This window comes from Gobio gobio (genome assembly GCF_949357685.1).
Source record: "Gobio gobio genome assembly, chromosome: 2".
NCBI lineage: Eukaryota > Metazoa > Chordata > Actinopteri > Cypriniformes > Gobionidae > Gobio > Gobio gobio.
This window is the reverse complement of record NC_137098.1, coordinates 66,546,695-66,569,031: the sequence shown is the minus strand read 5'-3', so window position 1 is coordinate 66,569,031 and position 22,337 is coordinate 66,546,695. Positions and strand designations below refer to the sequence as shown.

Sequence of the window (22,337 nt, the reverse complement as noted above, 5' to 3'; positions counted from 1 at the left end):
CACTTCACCGAAAACCACACTACAGAAGAATCGTGTAAAACTCAGTAAACCTTGATATTATTACTTGTGACATGAGAACAAAATATATGCACACATGTATACAACTAAATTAACAATCTCTTCAATATTTCCATTTAAACATTTTCATTTAGTTTCTTGAACATTTTTGATTAAACATGGATCTTTATTTTCAATAAAAGGGCTTATTTCTGCTTTTGCAGGCTCATTTTGTAAATATAAGCAGCTCATTTGTGTGTGCAAACTGTTTGCCGGTGTGATGAGACGTCATGCTCGGCTAGATTCGCCTAGAACTCGTGCATCTTCGGATGCGGAGCCGCACGAAAAATTACACAAAATACAAAAAAACTTGCGCACTCAACGCGCACTGCCGCCCACTCCGCGATGACGCCATTTTTGCTGAGCACATCATATCATTTTTTCCCAAAGTTGGTTTCTGTCATTGTAGACAGTTATCACGATGATTTCATTTCAAGTGTTTATTTTTTAAATAATTTTAGTTTTAGTGAGTTATTTGATGCTATAAAAACAGCAGCTGACAGCTGAGATTGACGGCTGAAGTTGTCACTGAGGCACTAACAGACTTTTTTCGGGATTTATGGGAGATTGGAGGTTTAGCTTTCATTTCTACATTTCTATATCTGTTTATTTCACACAAACATAATGAATTGTTCTGCATCTGCGAGAGTGTGGGCCGGCTTTTGATATCGCGCCTCTACTTCCTGCTCTCTACTGCGCAGATTCCGGTCCCAAATCTGCGCAAGATGTCAGTGCCGTATTCAGACCTCCGGCTCTTCACTTTTCTTCAGCGGAAGAGAATGAAGTCACGTCGTCCAGATATTTTTACGGTCTATGATTTAGATACGTTCATGTAATAATTATTCTGCTGTTTGTATAACAACAAAAGAATTACACAAATTCTCTATATACTACTGGTCTCTTCTGCTCACTAAACTGTAATGCTGTGAAATATCATTACTATTTAAAATAACAGTTTTCTACTATAATAAATAATAAAGTGTAATTTCTTCCTGTGATCAAAGCTGAATTTATCATCATTACATACTCCAGATGTGTAGAAGGCACTCTTTAGATGTTCATTTCTCCAGTCTTCAGTGTCACATGGTCCTTCAGAAATCATTATAATATGAGGATTTATTATCAATGATGAAAACCGTTCATATGTTGTGGAAATTGTACATTTCTTTTTGTCAGAATTTGATGAATAGAAATGTTTAATGCAGGGCTATTATTGTTAACTAAAACTATTAAAAACATTTCTGTCAATTTAAATAAAGCTAAAATAGTACAATTTAAAGAAAAACCTGAAAATATAAAAAAATAAAAGCTAGTTCAAAATATTAATAAAACTATAACTAAAATTATAAATTATTTGCTGTCACTTTTGATCAATTTAATGCGTCCTTGCTGAATAAAAGTATAAATATCTTTCAAAATAGACCTCAAACTTTTGAGCAGTTGTGTATTTATTTTCTTCACATAATCAATATTATCTTTGCGCATTATTGAATAACAAAAACAATACAAGTTTAATATTTAAGGGGCCTAAAAATGAATGTGTTTAGGCCGTTCATTTACACGACAACAGCTTTTGAAAATAGTACTGTTAACTACGTCTCCGTGTTAACTACAAAAATGCTAATTTGTGAAAACGTTGACGTCATGCGCATCACGTGTTCAGTCTACAGGCACGCAGTGTTTCTTTACAAAGTGACATCGCCATCTACTGGCCTGACTGCAGATTACAGCATTTTTTGTCGTTTTCGCGGAAAAACGTTTCTGTTTTTACTACATCATTGTCATGTAAACGTACCCTAAGACAAAACAAACCCATAACTCTACAATGTGACTCACTGAACATGGTCTCCAGCCGCACTAAACAGGTGACGAAGTTGTCGAAATCCACAGAGAGGTCCTCCTCCGTGTACCGCAGGATGATCAGCTGGAATAAATGGTTGTTCAGCTTAAACCCTGGAGAAAGAGAGAAACAGATGAGCGGACAGTAGAAACAGAACAGAGGAGAAGACGGGGTAAGTCAGTGCACCTGCTGCGTCCAGGGCTCTTCTCATCTCATACGAGCTCATAGTGCCCGATTTATCCAGGTCATGGTCTCTGAAGATTTGCTGAAATAAAGGTGGAAGACTTCATGAACTGAGCAATTGAAGTCGGCAGGCACTCATGTATGTGCCTGACATAAATGAATCATCTGAGCATTTGAGATTCTTCAAAGTTGCTCTTCCTGTGAAGGCTGCACTAGAGTTAGAGATGCGCTGAAACACATCACAATACACAAGTCAAATTGGTCGCAACTTCCATTATTCCATTCCTTTAATATCCTACATGTGTTCACTTGTGTAGATCAAGGTGTCCTGCACCAAACACAGTTGTAATTTAGTTGTTCTCATCTGATAGTGATGGAGAACCACATTACCGACACTAAATGACACTCGTGTAGAGTCAGTTCCTCAACATGAACTGACTTGAGCTGAATAATGACACTCTTGTCTTCTGTGGAGCTGCTTTACAGCTGAAATTTAATTTGTTTGGTTGGATTGATTAATTTTGTAACCTTAACAGTTATTTTCCTATTTATTTATCTGAAGCTGCTTTGAAACAATCTGTCTCGTATACAGGCTTGTGATTGGCTAAAAAAAAGCAATTATTAAGCAGTTATTATTACATTTTCTTTTATTAAATTAATAAATATAACAATAATGCATACTACTGTACTGTTAAATAAAAAAATCAAGTATTTAATAATGATAATAATATATTACAATATAATGCAATATTTTATACAATTATTAATAGAATTATTATTAATAACAACAACAATTATTTTTATCATTATTTTATTGTTATTTTATTCAACAGAAAAATTACAATACTAACATTTATGGTTGTGTTAATTTCTTTGCTTTCAAACGTTAACCCATTGAGCTTTTATTTTGGCGGAAAAACAACAGGGAGCCCTTAACGCGCCTCGTTTGCGTGTGGACGAACGGCCAAACCGCATAGAAAAAGCTGCGGTTTTGAAAATACCCGTGTTCGTGTGGACAGGGCCTTAGTTGGCAACAATAGATTTATAAACGATTCTCATGATGAATTTGGGGAGATAGTTGGCACATGTTGTGTTCCCAAATGAACATTACAAACGACACATCACAGGGTAGCATTTACTGTGAGTCAAACCTGAAAATGAACACAGGGCTGTGCTTTACTGTGAAACATGCAGCGTGCCAGACTATAGAGACAGAGCGCATTTAGGCCACGCCCACACCGGGGGGGGGGGGCAATCAAACCGTCTCCATTGACTTTGTATTGCGTGCGTGAAGCGCCTCCTTGTCATTTCTGACTTATAATTAAAGACAGAATGTCTAAAAGCTGCTATGTGACGGTGTACAGCAAAAAAGCTAAAGAAACACAGAAATAAGGTTTTATAAGCTGTTGACCCAAAAAACGAGCATTTAAGGAGACAAAAGTGGATACAGGCAATAAGATGTGAAGCATCAGCTGGAAGAATGGGTCAATTTTCGGATTGGATTGTTTTCCCCCCTGGTGGTCGTGGTTTTCATATTATGACGTGTCGCTCTGTCTCTATATATTTATATAATTACATCTCATCCGTTGCGATTTGATGATCATAAAAATGGCGAGTAACTCAGTTTCAACGCCGTTTTCTACTCGCATTTGGAGCTTTAAACCCTGATTTGTATTAGAAAATGTAAAAAAAAAAATTTATTTAGTAATTGTTTAAAGCCATTTCAAATTTCAATAAATCACACAGTAACCATTTTTTCTCCAAATTTACGCGATTCACGTGGGACATACTTTTCGGCTTGGAAAATACAGAAATATGTATAATCACATCCCTAAGTGTAGTGCTAAATAAATACAGGTGACCATTTTCCACTTCCTCTCTAACCCTGAGATTAAACGCTGCACCTTCAACACTTCCATATGTAAATGACCTCTGCTATGACTGGCTGGTCTGTTTGCATGTGATATAAGTAATAATGTCCCGGTGCAGCTTCTGAACACTGAAGAGCTGTTGATGTGTAAATGTGTTGCCTAACTCATCATAGAAGCCTTCACAAAGGACCATCTTTGAAAAACATCAATATTAACAACATCATCTCACCAGGTAGCGTTTAATCTTTTCCCACAACACGTGGAACTCTGTGAGTCCGAGCTTCCCACTGCCGTCCGTCTGAAGCATGTCAAGGACAATAACAGCAAGACGAGCAGAAATACAGTAAGAACTGGATAAGACAGAAAGGCCTTTGACATCAAAACACAAAGCAAACTGTGGAAAGGATACGTCCATGAGGTTGATCATGCTCCGACAGGACTCCTTACCGAAGCCGTCTGTCTTTAAATCTTTATCTGTGATCATAGACACAAACACAGACGAGTGCTCAGCTTTTCCTGATCTGTGATCTGCCTGATAGTTCATTTAAAGTGCCAATATTATACTATTTTAAAGGTTCCTAAATAGCAAGACTTGTGGCTTCTACAGAAGTATATGCTATCGATGTATTACCCTTTATTTAATTGTCTAAAGCTCTGCCTCTACAGACAGTGAATGGGTCCCTGAGGTTTGAAAAAAATCGAAGCTACATCTGTGCTTATAAAGAGCTCACGTTTGGCGATGATTCTGTTCAGGATGGTCTGCAGCTCTGTCACACTGATTTCCATGTCCTAGAAAACACAAAATCACACACAAATGAATCTGTAGCAATGCATCATAATATCCACCGTCTGCACACAGCAGTAGTTGATGCATCTCTCACCGCTCCAGCCAGCTGTCTGAAGAGACTCTTAAAGCCGGCATCTATCTGACTCTCATCCAGACGTTGCTAGAGAGAAAGAAAGAGAACACTGTGTCTGTAATGACCGAATGGCCGCTTGTACACCGTATCACGGCACCGACAACTATTAAATACTAATCAACTTTTTGATATTTTGAATGTTCTATAGCAGCAAAAATATACTGAAGCTTGAACTTTATTGTGAATACAGCTGCGTGTCGTGCCCACTACAGCCTTTAGCCAAGACTATATAGACAATGCAGTGCAATCGTGCTGATCTGATCTTCTCACCTCCTCAGGAACATCAGCCGTGACTTTATCATCCATTTCTCTGCCGGGTACAAAGACGAAATACAATATCAGCCCGTGAATAATCTTCTCCTTCACTTGATTAAACATGTTATCAAATGGCGCTTTTCCACTACACAGTACCAGCTCGCCTCGACTCGACTCGCCTTTGTTTGGTTTTCCACTGTGTAAAAGATGTACCTGTACCTGCTTCCAGGTACTTTTTTTCGTACCACCTCCGGCGAGGTTCTGAGCGTGCTGAGGCACATTTTTGAGATACTAAAATATGACATGAACACACGGCAGACTGCTTATTGGTCAGAGAGAATCGTCACTATTCACTGCGTCATCATTGCACGCAGCAGATGGAGTATCCTGAATATTTTTTTGTTTCTCAATATGTGTTCTTGTCTGTACTTGTGTTCTCGTCGTCTTGTGAAACGTCATCAGTCGCTGCCCAAGTACTGTTCCAATTCAAAGTTCACATCTAGCCATAGACAAGTACAGTTCAAATCTCCAGATGTGTCCTTGATCCGCCCCTTTTATCGAGGATGCATCGAGAGGAGACTTCAGACAGACCGGTATCCCAGAATGCATCTCGCACTAACGGACGCAACGCCCCCCGCATGATAAGCTGACGTATTTATTTATCATATTTATGTTTTATTTTTGTAATGTGTTTTTGTTAAGTCATGTTATAATATTGTTTTGAACTGCTTGTTGTTTACAATGGCAACTATTAACCGTTTTCATAGTTTTTTTGTTTTGTTTTTTGCGGGTGCGTTGAATTGTAGCTATTAAATCCACATAAAAATCCTAATAATCAAACTAAATCATAATAATTATTAATGTTAATAATAATAATATAGGGAGCCCACAACAACAACAACAAACAAACAAACAAACAAGTAAACAAAAACATTTAAAAATGTATTGTCCCGTTTTTTAATTAAAAGATAATAACAAATGAGATTTTAGTGATATTTTGACCACTCAAATAGGAAATGTCCCCGGTTTCCATTTCAGAAATCTGGTCACCTTACCTAAACCACATATTAATATTTAATATAGGCCTATATCTAAACGAAAAGAGGCAGGGTTGTGTTATTTTGTTATAAATATATAAGATAATCAATGTAGCTCCGTGTTGCCTGAACGACATTTGTGTGGCTAATATATTTAAGATTTTTTTGTAAAAAAAAAATGAAAAGAAGCAGTGGTGTTTTATGACATATTTCGTTTTATTGTAGCCTAAAATATACGTTTCTCTATATCAAGTACACGAACTTCTGACTTGCATCCGTGGTAGTTCAGACTTCCCAAGTTCAACTCCGGAGAACAAACTCCCGAGGACAATAGTCCGGTTCTCTGCTAATGGAACAGCAGCGTTCTTGATAGTGTTATTCAGTGTATATATGTATATTTTAGGCTACAATAAAACGAAATATATGATAAAACACCACTCTGCCTCTTTTCATTTTCATTAAAAAAAATTAAACATACTATAGCCACACAAATGTAGTGCAGGCAATGTATTATCTTGCATGTAGCCTATGTTTACAACAAAACAAAATATTAAAATCCCCTGCCTCTTTTAGTTTACATAAAAAAAAAACACATTAATATGTGGTTCAGACAAGTGTGCATATATATGATTATCATTGTAATAAAATGAAATATGACATAAAACACAACCCAGTCTATTTTTTGTCAGTTTATGTGTTTAATAGCCTAAACATATAAAGTTATGAAACTTCACTTTTCCCTCAGTCAAAACAATTTGCCAGGGAACAAATGATAGATTCATGAGACCAAAGATCGCCCGTTAGAAGACAAATTATATCTGAAGACATCAGAGCCAGCGGCAGACGTCAGAAGGACTGGCAGAGTTAAGGCTGCTCTCGAGCACTGAGCGCCGCTGATCGACTGGATCTCACAACTTTTTCAAAAAGGCACTCTCTTTATAAATAAACCACAGATTTGAGCTTTAAACAAGTACATTCTCGCCTGAAAAAGTCTTAAAACTTCATTTTGTGAAACATTAACAGTAGTATTTTTAAATGATGCGGGGTTTCTCGCTATTGACGCTTGCTGGTTGGTGCGAGATGCATTCTGGGATACCGGTCTGTCTGAAGTTCACACAAGTCACCTTCTGATGCATCCTCGATAAAAGGGGCGGATCAAGGACACATCCGGGGATTTGAACTGGACTTGGCTAGATGTGAACTTTGAATTGGAACAGTACTTGGGCATCAACTGATGACGTTTCACAATTGACGATTGATGGCGATTCCTCCCGTCCTCTGGAGTTCGTTCTCCCGAGTCGTACTTGGCAAGTCTGAACTACCAAGGACGCAAGTCAGAAGTTCGCGTACTTGGTATTGAGAATCGGCCACGGTCTATGGAATAACCCCGCCATTTTTAAAATAGTTTGGCCAGAGATCTCGTGATATAACCATTACTATTATGGCAACTCGGAAGAATACGCCGTGGTCAAACGAGGAGGATTCCTTTGTTTGGTTGCCGAAGAGAGGATCCAGCGAGAGGCAGCGATGAACGAAAAAGTTTCCTGCATTGTCGCCATGACGACCAGGTACTATTGTGGAGGTACTATCTGCAATGGAAAACGTAGCGAAAAGCGAGCCGAGCCGAGACGAGGCGAGTCGATCTGGTACTGGTAATGGAAAAGCGCCAAAAGTTCAGTGTTTTATAAATAAATATAAATAAATATATATATACACACACTATATTGGGACACCCCACCAAATCATTGAGTTCAATCACTTCCATGGCCACAGGTGTATAAATCAAGCACTAGGCCTGCAGACGCTTCTACACACGTGTCGCTCTCAGGAGCTCAGTGAAATCAAGCCTCCTGTGCAGTAAATCCATTCGGGAAATTTCCTCACTACTAAATATTCCACGCTCAACTGTTAGTGGAGTTATAACAAAGTGGAAGCAACAAAGTGGTTGTTTTATGGTGTTGGGTTTTGTCTTTTTAAAGAAAAGTATGCAAAATTGATGTGCATAGTCAGTGAAAATTTTTCATTTATCAACATATCAAATATGAAAAATATCCCTATATTACATTTTCTCAATTTCCTCATCATTAGCATGTGCAGAGTAAAAGTCAATTCTGGACCCCATTAACAAACCTTATTTTTAACGTTCTTCTAGCTGGAACAGGTGTTTTCTGCTGTAAAATGACGTGTTAGTCTCCGCTGGACTTACTCTGAGTTGGCTGGTTTCTCCGAGAAAACTCTGAGCACGAAGTCGCCCTCTTTGTTGGGCTCGAAGGTGGACGGTACGATGATGTACTCGCCGGCCGGCAGGCGGAAGCGCGAGCTCACCTCCCGCAGGTTGATGAAGAGCTCCGAGCGGGCGCTGGACGCGTGACCGAGGAAGAAATCCCGCTTCAGGTGCACGGCCGACTTACCCGTGTACTGAGCAGAGAAATACCCAGAAGAGTTTCAGCTGTGGGTTGGGTCTGGTTTAAGGTTTTAGATGTTGCTTTGTTTTTTGCTGATGAGGACAAACATTGGGTCTCGTACACTAATGAACTGGTGTGTGAAATCTGCGCACAAACGTTTTCACAAATCATGATTCATTAACAACTTTCTTAATGAAACGTATTCTAAATGTACAAACAGATAGAGTGGTGGAAAGCCCTTATGTGGAGACGTGTGGGCGCCTTATGCAAATGACTAACCTTGGGCATGAGGTCTCCAAGTTCATTAACATTACAACGAGAGAACATATTCACATGCGTATGCATGTTGTGAATTAGGCAGTTCTCCTGTGAGTAGGAATATGAATAATCCACGCAATTATTAGTGAAACAGACCCAGTGTCCTCAAGCTCCTGAAGATTATCTCATTTACCTTTACAGACTAAATGACTTATCTCTCCATGTTCTACAGTATTAGAAAGACTTACAAACTCATCTCACAATCTAATATTCACAGTCATTCAAAAGGCCACGGGCGGCTCTCATCGTACCTCAGTTGGCACCTGCAAAAATAAAGATGAAAAAAACAGCAATCAAAAACATGTGAACACACACTTCAAACAACTTCAGACAAAAGCGATCTGCTCTCGGACCTCGTAAATGGCGAATCCGATGGTCTCCATGTCCTGTCCTTCTCTTCGCTTCTTCCTGCGGTCCTTCTGCATCAGCGCCACCAGGAAGCTGCAATCTGATTGGCCGGGAGTATCCGGATGTTTTAAGGCCACCTTGAACTGAGGGTTGATCCAGAACGTGGCTATGGTTCATGGGAACAAAAGAGGATGATGAGGATTTTGTCTTTTTGCAGGCACAGACGAGGGTTGGGTATCGGTTGAATTTAAGTAATTCTGATTCTGCTTATCGATTCCGAAGGTAAAGATTTAGATATCAAACATAGTTACTCTGTGTCTTTTTGCTGAACATCGTTGCAGCTGAATACCATAAACAAAAATGATCAGCCTTAAGAACTAATAATAAACTAATAAACTAGACTGATATAAATATTAAACATTACTGAAGTATACAGTCAGTAATACAATAAGAGAAAATAAGCAATAGCACAAATAAATACTACTACACTTATTCTACTTTGAGATGTGCGTTCAGTGTCGGAATGTCTGTTTTGGTTTTGGTCTGTCTGATCCCGCCCACTGCCATTTTACCCAATAGTATTTCGACACCCAGGGTTGCCATTTGGCGGAAAACAACGCCTTTGTAGCCACAGAAACAAACTGGGTCAGAGATCGCAGGTTCGAACCGGACCTATAAAGCCTCGATATCCATCTAAAAAGCTATATGTCCAGAGGCAAACTAAAACGTGTATATTATTGTCAATTGCGCTCATTCTTATTGTGTGTCCTCAATCTGGCAACCAGCATGAGCGTTGAGTCTGAGAATATTGAGAATATTTTGAATTTGGACTGCAGCAGGTTTATTAGGCTGCAGTCACTGTTACACATTTGTTTTCTTAACTGTTTACTTTCACTTAAAACACAACTGACTGTGTTTACGAGGATATTTTGACATCATTTTGTGTGTATTTTTCCGTTCAAGCACAAGACGACTAGCCTGGATGCCAGCCGAACTTAGCCCCGCCCACAACATTTCAGGTCGGGCAGTTCTGTCTGGATTTGATCCGTTGTGGAGCAACTATGCCCGAACAGAAGCTGGTCGGACCAATGAAATTGTCAGGGCGGGCTTTAGACGATGATGCACAGATGATAAACAGTAACATAATCATCCACGTCACCAAAGAGCGCTTGGGTTGAATTTGTTCTAATCCTAAACGGAGAACTTGTTCGTATATGCATTCACCTTCACTATTTCTCTCACAAATGATGATCGAGTTGGTAAGTACTCCGTGTATCCTTAAATTATTTTTTACAACACAGGCAAATATTGTTTACACTCACTTCTTCCAGCGTGCATGCAGGCAAAACAGCTGGCGGGAAAACAGCGGACATGGCAACAATGTGTGCAGTTGAGTTCTGTTGACATTTGACAACTACGTTATGCGTTGCTCCGTTGCTCTGATTGGTTGTAGGTCTATCCAATTGAGGTCTTTCCTGGTTCAGTTGACACATGTCCCATAATCACAGCCCAACGGAGCAGGAGCAGACTCATATTCAGACTAGAATTGAGTATGACAACGTCAGGCTACAAGACGACGTAAATAGGCACAACAAACTTCCGTACTCTGTAAAACTCATCGCTTCTGGTTTGGGTCTTTTGTATGTGCTTCATTAAATAAAGAGCCGTTGTATAGAGCCTGCTTCAAAGGAGCGAGCAGAGATGAGCATAACCAATGTTCATCGCATATGCAGATTGATATCTAAAAGCTTTTTATTTTTCTTCTATCCACTAAAATGTAGATATTTAAATCGAATTAAACAGCAACAATAAAAATAACTAGCTCGGTTAGCTGATTACCTTAAAAGTCCATAGATATCGCCGTCAGTTCGTACTGCCGTTAACACTTTCTCCAACAAGCGGATGCAATGAGACCTGTTTTCCTGTTTGAACATGTGATGTCCCGCATAAAGCCTATTGAGTCCTTTTTGCGCCTTCTTGCGCTTGAATGGTTTAAAACCGAATTAAAATGTGTACATAGGAATCGATAAGCAAATTTTAATTTTAATTTTAATTTTATTTTAACAAGTATCCGATTCCAGATCCCAACCCAGAGATGTCCCTCAGCAGACGCTGTACCTGGGAAGTTCCTGCAGCCGCCAGCGGTGCTGCCTCTCCTCCACTCGCCCTGATAGAGCGACGTGCTCCACTTCTTCACCTGACTCGCCTGGAGAGCGTCCGGCGTCAGGTTACAGATCTCCAAGCGGGTGAACTCACGCAGGAAATCACTGAACGACATCCTGAGAGAGAGAGAGAGAGAGAGAGAGAGAGAGAGAGAGAGAGAGAGAGAGAGAGAGAGAGAGAGAGAGAGAGAGAGAGAGAGAGAGAGAGAGAGAGAGAGAGAGAGATCGGTACTGTCAAATCTTAAAAACATCCTTCATCTCTGAGCGAGAAGATCCAGACACAAATATTTTCACAGGTGCAGAAACAAAATTAGTACATTTAAAATGTGAGTAGTATTATGCTGGGTGGTTTCTAGGGCGTTGCTATGTGGTTACTAAGGTGTTCTGAACAGGGCATTTATAGGTCATTGATAGGGTGTTGTGTGTGGTTTCTAGTCAAGTCAAGCCATTATAGTGCTTTATACGATACAGTTTGTTTGAAAGCAGCTTTACAGTGATAACAGGAAAACGTGTCATTGTTCAGCTGAAGTCAGTTTAGTGTTGATTCAGCTCTAGGTCAAAAATATTGTTGAATATCAAATGGTTTCTAATGTGTTCTGGGCATTTATAGGTGTTCTGTGTGGTTACTGGTTTCTAGGGTGTTGCTAAGGTGTTCTGAACAGTTTGTATGGCATTTATAAATCATTGCTAGGGTGTTCTGTGTGGTTGCTGGTTTCTAGGGCATTGCTAAGGGGTTATGGACAGTGTGAAGGGCATTAATAAATCATTGCTAGGGTGTTCTGTGTGGTTGCTGGTTTCTAGGGCATTGCTAAGGGGTTATGGACAGTGTGAAGGGCATTAATAAATCATTGCTAGGGTGTTCTGTGTGGTTGCTGGTTTCTAGGGCATTGCTAAGGGGTTATGGACAGTGTGAAGGGCATTAATAAATCATTGCTAGGGTGTTCTGTGTGGTTGCTGGTTTCTAGGGCATTGCTAAGGGGTTATGGACAGTGTGAAGGGCATTTATAAATCATTGCTAGGGTGTTCTGTGTGGTTGCTGGTTTCTAGGGCATTGCTAAGGGGTTATGGACAGTGTGAAGGGCATTTATAAATCATTGCTAGGGTGTTCTGTGTGGTTGCTAAGGTGTTCTGAATGTTTATAGAGCATTTATAGGATGTTACCAAGTGGTTTCTAGAGTTGCCATGTAGTTGCTAAAGTGTTCTGAATGGTTGATAGGACATCTATAGGTATTCATTGCTAAGGTGTTCTGTGTTGTTGCTTGGTGGCTTCTAGGGTGTTGCTAAGGTGTTCTGAACAGTTCATAGGCATTTATAGGTTCTTGGTGGTCGATCTCAACCTTTTTGACTTCAAGCCCAGACTTTTGACTTTAGCTTATCTTAATGCTTGTTTTGTCTTATTTTAAATAATTTAAGTCATCTTGAAGCACCTTTGGCAGTTTGTTGAGGCCCCTGGCTGAGAACCACTAGGGTGTTTTGTGTGTTTGCTAGGTGGTTTCTAGGGTGTTGCTATGTTGAATGCAAAGGGATTTTTCCACTCACCAGAACTCTCCGTCCTCACTGCGGTTCTGTAATCTGCCCCGGACGGAGTGGTCCACATTGTCCCATTCCCGAGAGCTGAACACACACACACACACACGTCAGAACGGTCCTCAGAACAATAGCATCGCAGTAAAACAGACTGTCAAGTATCTATCAGTTCGCTTATGTGTTTCTCACTTGTCACTCCAGGCTCCCGTCCACTCCACCTCACCCCACGGGTTCCTGATGCGCACCAGTTTAGTCATGTTTCCCCTGTAGACCACCTGATCAACACATATTTCATATTTATTACAGACATCTATCTTTATGGAATTACATGCACTGATCAAATTTGAAACAATAAGCCCAGAAACATGTCCGATGTCCATTTTGATTTCATATTATTCTCTCTCACTCGGCTTGATTTCTGGGATATCGTATATAATATGCAGGAGACTCCCGGAGCAACATCTAAAACTCATTCACATTTATGAATTTGGCAGATGCTATTATCCAAAGCGACTTGCATGGCATTCAAAATAGGCTATACATGTTTTTGTAAGTTCATGCCTTGCCTGGGAACTTCATCTGACTTGAAAGCATGACAGGAACCTCAAAGAAAGACATTCTTCATCTAAAACCTGCTAGATTGTTGTGTGTAGCAAGTGTTTTAGTGTGTGTCTGGCTCACCTCTTCCACTCCAGTCACTGAATACGCATGACCTTTGACTAGCTTCTTAAAGGTCACCGCCTCCATGTCAAACTTACTGGTGATCTTGAGGACAAAAAGAAGCGCAATGCAATCAGACAATGAACTTGACCACCTTCAGCAATAACTTAGTTTCATATCAAAAATGTAACGAAGCACAAAGCTTATCATGATTGTATGGAAGGTGAGCTACAATGTCCTGTTCCTTCATCAACTGAAAATGGCATAGACTAAAAGATGGATTCCCGGGATTTAAGAATCGATATCGGTTCATAAAAATGAGACTCAATTAAAATCGAGAATTACATTTTTTACTCAGCCCTAGTGGAAATGCAGCCACGTCATTTCTGTGACTGTACAAAGCTCATGAATATTTAATGAGGCTGTTTCTGATTGGTTTATGTGACTACAAAGCTCATGAAAATTTAACGAGGCCGTTTCTGATTGGTGGTCTGTTGCTAAACAACTTGAAATGACATTCGAATGCCTCAGTGTTGCACTTCATCATTGGAAGGTTAAAAGCCTCTTTCAAACATTAAGAATCAGCGCTCACGTCTATAGAGCAGCCCAGCAGCGAGCCTCTCTCGACGGCACGGCCGATGATGCTGAAGAGGTCGGCGGGCGCTTTATTTAACTCGTACATCTCCGTGACCCCTCCTGTGAAATCCTCGAACCCCTCGGACGTGCTGCCGCCCGACAGAGCCTCATAACAGCCGTTCAGCCTGGAAAACAGAGCAATGACTGACCAGGGCAGTTTAGCTGTGTTTAATTTAAGCGTCCAGTTGGGGACTATCGTACTTGGCGTAGGCCTTCTCCAGCAGAGCGCTCCAGAACTCTCCACCCTCCGCCGAGTGCACGAACAACAGCTTCCCATCCTTCACCGGCAACCGGTCGTCAATCACCACGTCCACCCACTCGCCGAACTGCCAGAACTACAGAGAGAGCGGATCAGTCTCATGTGCACTCGGAAAAATAAAGGTTCTTTAGGAAAAGGATAATGCACATCATATGGAAGCTTGTTTTTACCACAGAATAATAAAGGAAATTGCACAAATCACAATTCTGTTTATGTCTCACAATTTTTACCAAAAATGGTTCTTCCATGGCATTGCTGTGATCCTTTTGGAAGCTTTAGTGTTAAAGGGATAGTTTGATAGTTCACCCAAAAATGAAAATTAGCCCATCATTTACTCACCCTCAAGTCAACCTAGGTGTGTATGACATTCTTCTTTCAGACGGTTATATTACAAAAGTCCAGGCTAATCCAAGCGTTGGAATTGAACCCTTTTGGAAGCTTTAGTGTTAAGAGTGATCGTCCAGCAGGTGGCGCACATACACACAAACAGCATATCTCTCCTAAATACAGCTTTCTCTCTGCTCTGTAATCACTTAATAAATCACATTATGATAACTTAACTATCTACTAGAGATAGTATTCTACACTTCCTAATAATTTATCACCAACCTGTCACATTAAAGATACTTTGCAATGATTGTTTTAAGGAATAGCAGAATCCACAGATCACTGAAAAAGGATATATTATGTTAAAAGCGCTATATAAATAAAGTTGACTTGACTTGACTTGACTGAAAAAGGTGGCTGCACAAAAATGATAAAATGGAGAGTTAAAGCATCAACTTTACAGATAATACACACCCCTTGCAGTTTGTTTTGTTTCTTTAGGGCTAAAAAGCCACACAGAAAGAACAAATTGGCTTGCGTGCACAATGCACATCATTAAATAATTACACAAAAAACTGATTTCAATTAAGTTGTAATTACTTTAAGGTACACTATGTAACTTTTTTGTTCAAAATTTACGAAATGTATATAATGAGCAAATCCATCCTCCACACTGTGTTTTTGTCTTACCCTGAGTCATCTATAATAAGTGTTTATATGTGGACTGTTTTAGACCGGCGGGTGACAGTATCCCAGCACCAGCGTGACTCGCAACACACAGTTTTATTTATTAACTGCTAGACGGCCAAAAGTTACATAGTGTACCATTCGTTTTAATTCAATCAATGCGTTACTTGCCATTTCTTTGTAATTATTTGTGAAATTTACTAGCAAATTCTGGTTACACTTTATTTTAAGGTGTCCTTGTTACAGTGTAAATATATATTTAAGTACTGAGCAATAATAATGAACAACATGAGTATACTATAGGGTTAGGGTAGGATTTGGTTGAGGGTTAGTTGTATGTAATTATGTACAATTTGTTATTACTACATGTGACGTGTAACAATGACGCTGTAAAATAAAGTGTTACCCAAATTCTCAGTGAAAACTGTTCCTACATCAAGGTTTTTTAGTGATATGACTGCAGAATTTTAGTGAACCTTCATTAATTATTCATGAATATGTTCTCCAGCATTTACTGGTGCAGAAGAAAACAGCTGTTATTTGTGTCCATCCACATTATCCACCAGAAATACACACACACACACACACACAAAAACACACGTCTGGTTCTCTATCTTTGTGGGGACTCTCCGTAGGCGTAATGTTTTTTTATACTGTACAAACTGTATATTCTCTCCCCTCACACTAACCATCTCACACAACTTTCTGCATTTTTACATTTTCAAAACTCATTCTGTATGATTTATAAGCGGTTTCATCATGGGGGCCTCAATTTAGTCCCCATGAGTCTGTGTGCATTCAGGTTGAAGTCCTCACCGGGATAGAAGGTCAGTGCAATAAGTCCATTTGTGAAATCTCCTCACAACTAAATCTTCCACGCTCAACTGTTAGTGGTGTTATAACAAAGTGGAAGCAATTGGGAACAACAGCAACTCAGCCACGAAGTGATAGGCCACATAAAATCACAGAGCGGGGTCAGCGCATGCTGAGGGTCACAGTGCGCAGAAGTCGCCAACTTTCTGCAGAGTCAACAGCTCCAGACCTCCAAACTTCATGTGGCCTTCAGATGAGCTCAAGATCAGTGTGTAGAGCTTCATGGAATGGGTTTCCATGTCCGAGCAGCTCATCCAAGCCTTACATCACCAAGTGCAATGCAAAGTGTGGGATGCAGTGGGGTAAAGCGCGCCACCACTGGACTCTAGAGCAGAGGAGACGTGTTCTCTGGAGTGACCAATCACGAGTCTGGGTTTGGGGGTTGCCAGGAGAACGGGACTTGCCTGACTGCATTGTGCCAAGTGTAAAGTTTGGTGGAGGGGGATTATGGTGTGGGTTGTTTTTCAGGGGTTGGGCGTGGCCCCTTAGTTCCAGTGAAAGGAACTCTTAATGCTTCAGCATACCAAGACATTTTGGACAATTTCATGCTCCCAACTTTGTGGGAGCAGTTTGGGGACGGCCCCTTCCTGTCCCAGCATGACTGCACACCAGTGACCAAAGCGTCGGCCCATAAACACACAGATGAGTGAGTTTGGTGAGGAGGAACTTGACTGGCCTGCACAGAGTCCTGACCTCAACCTGATTGAACAGCTTTGGGATGAATTAGAGCGGAGACTGAGAGCCAGGCCTTCTCATCCAACATCAGTACCTGACCTCACAAACACACTTCTAGAAGATTCCCCATAAACACACTCCTAAACCTGAGGAAAGCCTTCCCAGAAGAGCTGAAGCTGTTAGAGCTGCTAAGGGTGGGCCGACTCCATATTAAACCCTACGGATTAAGAATGGGATGGTCATGTGCATATAAAGACAGACGTCCCAAAACTTTTGGCAATATATTTTATATATACAAATATGTATAAATCTTGCATAAATAATATATTATGCATTTTATTTTAGTATCAATTTGATGGTTTTATATAAAAATGTGCTTAACTGCCATAAAAACAATGTCACGACGCAAAACATCTCAATGGTCCTGAATCAGCATTAATTTAGATTAAATATGACCAGGACAAGCGAGATTCACTCATAAAATGTTTAAAACACACTGTAGCATTCTCTCCCACTGTCCCTCTGTGATTTACTCCCTCTCATAATTAGCTTCGACACACACACACACACACACACACACACACACACACTCATACACAGCATTTCTGCTGCTAATTTAATCTAAATGAGTCCCAGATGAGACAGACAGGACTAGCAGAAAACACAAGTGTGTGTGTGTGTGTTGAGAGTTGAGACGCATTAGTGAACACATTTGTATCCTAAAACAGGCCAGTGTTTTTGTTCTCACGCTCACTCATGCACGATGCACATGTGCGGCTGTGTGATGGTGATATATTTAGCAGTTCGGGATCTTTTTGAACTTTTGTGTGTCCTGCTGAGTATTAAGTCTGACTGCAGTGTGTGTGTATTGTTCTGCACAGCATGCCTCCTACTAAGATGCATGATGAGGGTAATCATTCAGTGCTTTGGTATTTCTCCAGTTTGGATTGCGTTGTCATTTGCTGTCTGTACAAATTGTGAAAGGATTCTTGGCTTGCTGTGTCACCTCATTACCCATAATGCTACTTAACCCTTAAAGACCTAGAACATTTTTGGGGCGCCTGACTTGCCTCTACTTTTCTTGGATTTTCTCACCCATTCTAGCAGACTGCATCAAGTGTCATATATCATCATATATCTAAACAGGAGAACATGACGTTTCCATCTAGCTCCATCAGTCTGAGAATGGGTTAAATGAATAGAATTTTAAGAAAAACGGCAAAACGTTTGTGTTTTTACTGTGAACTCAAACAGAACTTCATGAAGTTTGGATTTTGTCCTTTAGAAAGTTAGACTTGGTTGTTTTAGACTTCCAGATTAAATGTTGTCTACATGTAACAATCCCTCAGCAAGTTATAGCCATTTATTATAATATTATTCTAGGCGTTTTTGAGTGAAAACAGGTGTATTTTATTTACTGACAATGTAGATGTGTCCAAAAAAGTCCAGGGAGTAAAATAAATAGAAATAGAAAGATTGTTATATAATAACAGAACACTGAAACTGACTTTTGTGTGCTGAGCTTTGTGAGAGAGTGCTCTGCATGCGCTTATTTTCATGCACGCAAATGCACACCCACTTTCACGTCGTGTCAGATAAACATGTGATTGGTGGTTCAAAAGACCAAACACTATGTTTATTGGTTGAGTTGATGAGGGTGCGGACTGGGACTAATGATCAACATTTGTTTCTGTTTGGCTCAACAACCCACATGCGTTTCCTTGACGAATCAATGCTGCGGATTTTGATGACGCATCTACGCTCACTACGGAGCCTCTGAATAATCAATCACCAGACTTCTTCTGAAAAACTGAGATTCTCCTCTTTACGGTGCATTTTACAGCATACAGATTGGATTTGCAGTTTCAAAGTTATTAAACATTTTAGAACGATAGTTATTTTTAGCCTATTCTATCCTGTCTAGGTCTTTAAGGGTTAACCTGCCCTTCCCCCTCCATCATCTCACACACACTCCGCACAAAATCTCCCTTTTGTGACACACTGAAATGTGATCACACCTACTGCTATTGTGAATGCACTAGCAATAAAGCACAAGAGGAACAGATTACCCATGTTGCCTTAATACACGTACACTGTTTCTAATCGGCACCATTGCTCATTCTAGTCTGTTTACAGAGCAAAGGTCATGAATGGTTTATGTCTACATTTGATTCATTCACTCTTAAAAATAAAGCTTCCAAAGGGGGTTTCACAGAAATGCCATAGAAGAACCAATTTATTTCTTAGTGTGAAGAACATTTTAATAAACTTGAAGATCCTTTTGTGCATTGGATAGATTCCATGGATGATGAATATTTAAGCGTGTGATGTACCTGGAAGTGGAAGATTCCCGCGTAACTGCCGTCGAAGTTCTGGCCGTGCGGCACGACGCGGTGCAGGAGGTTATCATTCAGAGTCAGAGACGCGATGGCCGCCAGCAGCCAACAGTCACCTGAGGAAAACACCACACACGGACTGATGAGCGTCGGTGCAGACAAGAGACGAGATGTAAACACTGTCATGATTGACTTTCATTTTGACGAGTCAAACTAAAAAAAAAAAAAAATCATAATGAGGAGTCAAAACCAACATCAGTCTATATTAGTGCTGGGAATCGATTACAAAAAATAACTAATTAATCAAAACATTTTCTGTAATTAATCGCAAGTTTTTAATATTTTACGTTTTTAATATTTTGATATTGTAATAATTTCAGTTACTCTCCAAATTAATGTAGAAACAATTTAAAGACAGTGTATTTTAAATATGTGTTGTAATGGCATCGTTTTATGAATGAAGGCCAGTATCACTGATACTAAAGTCTCTGTGAAACATTAATGACGTTACATTACAGTATCACTGAAAGCTACAAATTTCAACATTTATTAGGCTTTAAAAAAACAACTTTTAATTTAAGTGAACTTAAAACAATCTTTACATAAACCCATTATGTTATATAAACCCATAAATGTTATTTTTACCCATGGCCTTCCCTGTTAGACATATACAGAAATGTAATAGTTATCAAACACCTTTCTTAACTGCATAAATAATAAATGAAGTATAGATTAATCATCATTAAAGCTACACTTTTCTCTGTTCCCCTTTGTTCTGTGATGAACATTAAAGGGTTAGTTCACCCAAAAATGAAAATTCTGTCATTAATTACTCACCCTCATGTCGTTCGACACCCGTCAGACCTCCGTTCATCTTCAGAACACAAATGAAGATATTTTAGTTTAAATCTAATGCCTCTGAAAGGCCTCCATTTGCTCAATGGCACGGTTCACTATCAAGACCCTTAAAAGGCACTAAAGACGTCGTTACAAAGTCCATCTCACTACAGTGGTTCTACAATAACTTTATGGAGTGACGAGAATAGTTTTTGTGCACAAAAAAACCCTAAATAACGACTTATATTGTGATGACGATTTCAAAACACGGCATCATGAAGCTTCGAAGCGTTATGAATCAGTGAGTCGATTCAGCGGTTTTAATCGCCAAAGTCACGTGATTTCAGCAGTTTGACACGCGATCCAAATCATGATTTGACTCACTGATTCATAACGCTTCGAAGCTTCATGATGCCGTGTTTTGAAATCGGTCATCACTATGTAAGTTGTTATTTATGTTTTTTTTTGCGCACAAAAACTATTCTCGTTGATTCATGAAGTTATTGTAGAAGCACTGTAGTGAGATGGACTTTGTAACGACGAAAAGTACCTTTTATGGGTCTTGAGAGTGTAAAGGGCATTGTGCCAATGGAGGCCTTTCAGAGCCATCAGATTACAACTAAAGGTCTTACGGGTGTCGAACGACATGAGGGTAAGTAATTAATGACAGAATTTTCATTTTTGGGTGAACTAACCCTTTAATGACAGGCATCATCAGTGCTCCTGTCACTTTAAGAACGGCCGCTGACGAACATGACGCGGATCTGACCCGCTGTCCCGCGCATATCATTTCCTCACAACTCTTCAAGTTCATTTAAGACATTATTTAACTAATTTAAGACTCCTAATATGAGAATACTCAAAATTCTCTGTGTTGTTGTTATTGTTTGTTCAAGAGCAAAAGAGAACTCGATGTGAGCAGGAGACTGACGCAAGTCTGTCTATGCGTCGAGTGTGAGTGTGTGTGTGTGTGTGTGTGTGTGTGTGTGTGTGTGTGTGTGTGTCAGAGCTGACATGAGACGCAGCCACACAGACAGGACACACACACACACACACACACACACACACACACAAACAGGACATTGACATACAGCGTGTTCTCTTGTCTTGTCGCGCTTGGAAGCATTTACATGAATAGGAGCGTGATGATCATGTAACGCTAGGCAAAAATGAATATAAAAACGGACGCTGCGTTATTTGCGTTAAATATTTTTAATGTGTTAAGCTGAAAAAATGTATTGCCCGCGTTAATTTGCCCAGCCCTAGTCTAAATACGAATTTTGACTTAGTATCTCATAATTTTGACTTCTTGTGTCATTGCGGACCTCAGCTCAAGTGTTCCTCTCTGTATTTATTTCTGTTTACATTCCAGGAAATCTGATACAAAAGAGGGAGAGTCATGTTTATTGAAGCTTTTAAAAGCGCAAGACTAACAGCAGTCACCGTGCTCCGCAAACATCCTGACCATTCACAGCTCTTCCTCACAGTTTTCCATGTTTAAACAAGGTATCCATTTATGATGTGGCCATAATGCATTATCTGCTCTGCAGCAGCTCTTTATTTACGGTCCGCAGGGGTCAGAGCTTTAATCATGTACGAGGCTCTGTGTTTGGAGTAAACATTGAAGTACTTCACTATAGCCTTCCTCTGGGAAATACACCATGCTTCAAGGTACCAACGTTTACTTTTACCATCCCGTTTATTATCCTAGTTCATGGGCGTCGGAACCATTGTATATATGGGGGGGGGGGGGGGGTCAAGACACACCCACTTTTTAAGACCAATGATATTGGACCCATTTAAATATACCAGACACAAGTTTGGAAATTCAAACATTACTATTTTTTTGTTTTCAAAAGAAGTCTCTTATGTTCATTAAAGGGATAGTTCACCCAAAAATGAAAATTTGACATTTTTCTGCTTACCCCCAGGCCATCGAAGGTGTAGGTGTCTTTGGTTCTTGAGTAGAACACAAATGGAGATTTTTAACTTCAACCGTTGCTGTGTGTCACTCATATAATGCCCTGAAAGCGCAGCACTTCCGGAAAGGATGTACACGATCTAGTGTAGAGACCTCACACACAGGAAGTGATGTCTCTACACTAGATCGTGTACATTGACCTT

The 22,337-nt window shown here is 39.9% G+C and overlaps 1 protein-coding gene across 1 annotated transcript in view; it reads right to left on the bottom strand.

The window, feature by feature from the left end:
* The window catches only part of capn1 (calpain 1), a 39,065-nt gene that overhangs the window by 1,341 nt on the left and 15,387 nt on the right, over positions 1 to 22,337 (bottom strand). Inside the window, exons 4-20 of the mRNA XM_079811072.1 lie at positions 19,374 to 19,492; positions 14,421 to 14,554; positions 14,176 to 14,344; positions 13,605 to 13,688; positions 13,113 to 13,198; positions 12,936 to 13,010; positions 11,353 to 11,513; positions 9,240 to 9,400; positions 9,138 to 9,149; positions 8,370 to 8,581; positions 5,142 to 5,181; positions 4,833 to 4,898; positions 4,683 to 4,740; positions 4,361 to 4,425; positions 4,181 to 4,249; positions 2,084 to 2,162; positions 1,894 to 2,010 (exon numbers count right to left, since the gene is read on the bottom strand). Coding sequence (XP_079667198.1) covers positions 1,894 to 2,010; positions 2,084 to 2,162; positions 4,181 to 4,249; positions 4,361 to 4,425; positions 4,683 to 4,740; positions 4,833 to 4,898; positions 5,142 to 5,181; positions 8,370 to 8,581; positions 9,138 to 9,149; positions 9,240 to 9,400; positions 11,353 to 11,513; positions 12,936 to 13,010; positions 13,113 to 13,198; positions 13,605 to 13,688; positions 14,176 to 14,344; positions 14,421 to 14,554; positions 19,374 to 19,492 — 1,707 coding nt within the window. The remainder of the gene's footprint in view (positions 1 to 1,893; positions 2,011 to 2,083; positions 2,163 to 4,180; positions 4,250 to 4,360; positions 4,426 to 4,682; positions 4,741 to 4,832; positions 4,899 to 5,141; positions 5,182 to 8,369; positions 8,582 to 9,137; positions 9,150 to 9,239; positions 9,401 to 11,352; positions 11,514 to 12,935; positions 13,011 to 13,112; positions 13,199 to 13,604; positions 13,689 to 14,175; positions 14,345 to 14,420; positions 14,555 to 19,373; positions 19,493 to 22,337) is intronic.